Raw genomic sequence first — 4,251 nt, 5'->3', positions numbered from 1 at the left:
CAGTAATAAAAGTTTTGCGCCAAGTAAAAAGTACTTTCCTAAAATCATATGTATATATCTAACACAAAACGAGAAAATTTTTGAAGAAGAGGGTTAGGTGGAGCGGGGTAAGATTTTTTTTTAAAAAATAAAATAATATCTAAATTATTATTTGAGGGGGGAGGGGGAGGGAGGGGAGATGATGTAAGATTTTTTTAAAAAAAACTTTTATAAAAGAAATTTAAAATATAAAAATAAAACTAAAAAATTTGGAAGAGGAGGGGAGATGAAGTAAGATTTTTTTACAAAATACTTTTATAAAATAAATTTAATAAATAAAAATAAAACTAAAAAATTTGGAGGGGGTATGGTGAGAGAAAGTGGTGGAGTGGGAGAAGTAATTTTTTTTTGGAGGGGGACGGGGAAGGGGGATACCAATACTTTAATCTTTAATTTTAACTAATTCTAATAATTTATTTAATTTTTTGTTTTTGCTCATTTGAAGTGTGATGTCACAATTTTTTTTACTTGAAAGAAGAGTGTAGTATACACACCATGATGAGAGCGGAATAAAAGATAGAGGTGTATTTCTCAAACTAATAAGTGATAGTTTATGTATGAAATTCACACTTACAATAATTTAGATATAAAACTCAAAAAAAAATTAGATGTATTTTTTATACTTATCTCAAAAGTATATAAACAAAAAAAAAAGAATTCCAAAGACTTGGAAAATAAAGAATAATTCCAAAGACTTGGAAAATCTTCGCAGGACCGTTTCCAAAAGATTGAGACATAAAGTTTTTTTTTATATATATATACATATATATATATATATATATATATATATATATATATATATATATGAATAATAATTGTTGGAGAAAATAGACCGGAAACTTTATGAAAAAAACAGAGGCACAATGTTAAGAGTATTGTATGCTAAAGTCTTAGCTTTTTTTGGTATCTTAAATCAAAGGAAAGTACAGCTTTATATAGACTTGAAATAACAACATGATATAAATGACGCAATAAAATAAATAGTCAGGTAAGAAAAGCTACTATAATTATTTAAAATCTATTTTATTTTTTAATTATTATAATGACTTTTATATTAAATAAAGTGATTATACTTTTTTTTCAAATTTAACAATTGGTTGACTACCTAACTTTCGCTTTGTTGGTTATGATTCGATTCCCACTTTGTAATTTGTCTGATGTCCCCTTCCCCTGCCCCTAATTTTAGAAAAGCAAAAAAGTACTTTGAAGTTTTCTTAATTTCCTTTAGCATTGACTTGTTCTCCTTTTTTAAGAATATGAAAATTGTGGTTGATTCTATAAACAAATTAAAGTAGTCAAGAAGCAGAACAACACACAACAAAAATTATTCTGTTTTGTGTCCTTTCATTCTACACATATATGGCTTGGATGTCTAAACATATTCTTACAATATGCTTCTTTTTGGTCATGTGTTACCTAACAGTAAAAGTAGTGCCTATTCATGGAGAAACAACACCTCACTCTCAGTCTCAGGTGGAACCAAAACCCAACCGCCAGAGCTCAGGTAAGTAGCTACTTTTTAATAAAAATTCTATATAAATCTATAACATACGGAATAGTTCAGGTAAGATTTTTGATTTTGTAAGATTTAATCGAAAAATTACTGAATAAAATTGTGTGTAAAATATATTTTATATATTAAGTTTAAACATAACAACTCATAAAGATTTTCTTCTTGAGAATGATGAAAACGGTTGTAAGCCATCAAGTAATTAACATCTCAAAGTCCCCATTTCTAAACCAATTCTTAAATTTAGTTCAAACATCTTGAATAACAAGCCACAAGGTATTTCAATAATTTTGAATAGCAAGCATTACAAAGTACTAAATATTTTTGCTCTCATATGATTTAGATTTCTCTTATAGAATATTTAAACACACCCAATTTTTGAGTCTCCTCTTAATTAATATTTTTCCCCTCGTATGATTTGAATTCTCATCTTTGATTGATTATCTTTATACTAACTGTAGAATAGTGGGATGGATCTCTCTTTTTACCCTTTTTGCATGTTCAACTTTGGTACAAGAAAAGTTTCTTGAACTTGCTTAAAATTCAGAAAAATGTATTCCAAAATTAATTCATCACCTTTTAAATAGTAAAAATAACTAAAAATTCTAATATATATATTTATATTTTTATTTTTTATTTTATTTATTTTTTTAAACCAAAGTCTGGTGCATCATGCAAGTATGTATGAAATTTTTACGTTTGATTCTTACATGACAGTTTTAAAAGATACTAAACACTAATCAAACCGTATTGATACCAAAAAGAATCAAGGACAATTTCGAAAAGTGTATTATTAGTTACGAAAAATATTATAATATAAAAATTAATATGATATAAAGTTTATTAAATAACCAATCGAGCCGAATCATTGACACCCCCTGATATCACAAGTTTGGGTAAATTAGTCTTTTATTGTAAAAATGGTGCAAGCAAACCACTTTTTGGTCTACCTCTTTTTTTTTTTAATTTTAAAAAAAAAGATGGGATAAGAGAAAGTGAGAGAGGATTGTGAGATGGGAAATCGAATCTTCAATAACAAGGTGAAAGTTGAGATAGTCAATCAACTCAATCATGGTTTAAAATGTAATGAAAAAATGGTCAATTTTTAGTAACTTAAATTCTAAATTTGTAGCTATGTATGCCTAATTCATCTATTAAATTTATTTTCCTAGTGCTTATGAAATTTTTATGGTTGTTATATAGGTCCAATAAATGGATCGCATAAGTTGGAAAGAGTTGGTTCAATTGCTGATAATGGATATGATCCTGATTATGGGTGGTTTTCTGTAAAGATAAGTCTTGGCACACCACAACAAAATTATAGTTTAATCATTGACACTGGTAGCCGTTCGACTTGGGTACGTTGTCTATTTTGTACCCAAGGTTGCACATCAGACGATCCTCCGTATGATCCTTCTAAATCATCCTGCCAAAATACATTCAAAAATCCCTTTACCGCCTCTTATGGTGATAATTCGTATGCAATAGGCTTTTGGGTATGTGATACTCTCATTATAGATGGTCTTGATTCAATAAAGAACTTCGAATTTGGTTGTGCCCAACGAATCTCCGATGGCAATGGCGAAAATTTTGTTAATGCAGCTGGATTTCTTGGACTTGGCAAAGGAGACTCCTCTTTGGTATCTCAAGGTGGTGCATCAATGAAAGCGTTTAGCTATTTTGTCCCAGAAAATGATGGTGGTGGAGATCTACAATTTGGGGATAAAGCCACAGAAAAATCTAACACTTGTACAAATCAAATTACATCAATGCTAAGTGGAGGCGATCAAGAAAAATACTATATTGATTTAGTTGGAATAAGTGTAGATGGAAACGAACTTAGTGTTCCATCGACAGAATTCACATCTGGAGGGACAATTATAGACAGTGGAACGGTCATTACTCGATTGCCACAAGTGGTATACTCTGCACTTCGTGATGCTTTTAGACAGTACATGTTCAGTTATACATTATTAGATAGAGTCGATGAGCTCATGGACACTTGCTACAGCTTAGAGGGAATCGAATCAATCGCGTTACCAGAGATTAAATTCCATTTTGGGCAAGAGAATACTATTGATGTGACTTTGACAAAGGAGGGAACTATATGGAGGAAAGATGATACAGTAAGTTGCTTGGCTTTTGCTGCAACACATAGCTATGGCATTATTGGTATCGTTCAACAGCGTGGATTCAATGTGCTTTATGATTTGGAAGGGCAAACAATTGGATTTGGCACAAACTGTGCGTGATTACTTGTATAATCGATTTAATAGCAAGTTTTTGTTGTTGTTGTAGTACTACTTCTTATTGTTGTTGTAGTACTACTTCTTCCGAGGGTAAAAACTTACTCCCATCGGATGTTTGCATCAAGTTAAATAATAATTGTTTAATTGGAATACGTTCTTATGATTTGACATAAATATTTTGTGCGGAGAAATTTTTTACTCGTAATGACAAATCCAAAAATTTTAGCCAGGGAGTTCAACATTTTCAAAGGAGTGAATAGTAAAGAAATTATTGAATGGGTTAATAAAGATAAATTAAAGTATTGTTAAAAATCAAACTAACAATATATTATATGACATTAATATAGTAGTCGTACCGCCTTAATCGGATTCAAACCAGCAACCGATGGGAAATTCTGAACTCCCTTGACCTAATACTATGTATTAATTAATATAGATATTATAGTACTAATT

General features: G+C 30.0%; 1 protein-coding gene across 1 annotated transcript; it reads left to right on the top strand.

Moving 5' to 3' along the window:
- The first annotated feature begins 1,177 nt into the window (after positions 1-1,177).
- Positions 1,178-3,954, top strand: LOC129889456 (aspartyl protease AED1-like). Its single transcript, XM_055964752.1, has 2 exons — positions 1,178-1,543; positions 2,753-3,954. Exons 1-2 carry the CDS (start codon positions 1,399-1,401, stop codon positions 3,799-3,801), a joined length of 1,194 nt encoding a protein of 397 aa, XP_055820727.1. The 5' UTR covers positions 1,178-1,398; the 3' UTR covers positions 3,802-3,954.
- The last annotated feature ends 297 nt before the right edge of the window (positions 3,955-4,251 follow it).

This window comes from Solanum dulcamara, chromosome 5, assembly GCF_947179165.1.
Source record: "Solanum dulcamara chromosome 5, daSolDulc1.2, whole genome shotgun sequence".
NCBI lineage: Eukaryota > Viridiplantae > Streptophyta > Magnoliopsida > Solanales > Solanaceae > Solanum > Solanum dulcamara.
This window is presented reverse-complemented; position numbering and strand designations above follow the sequence as displayed.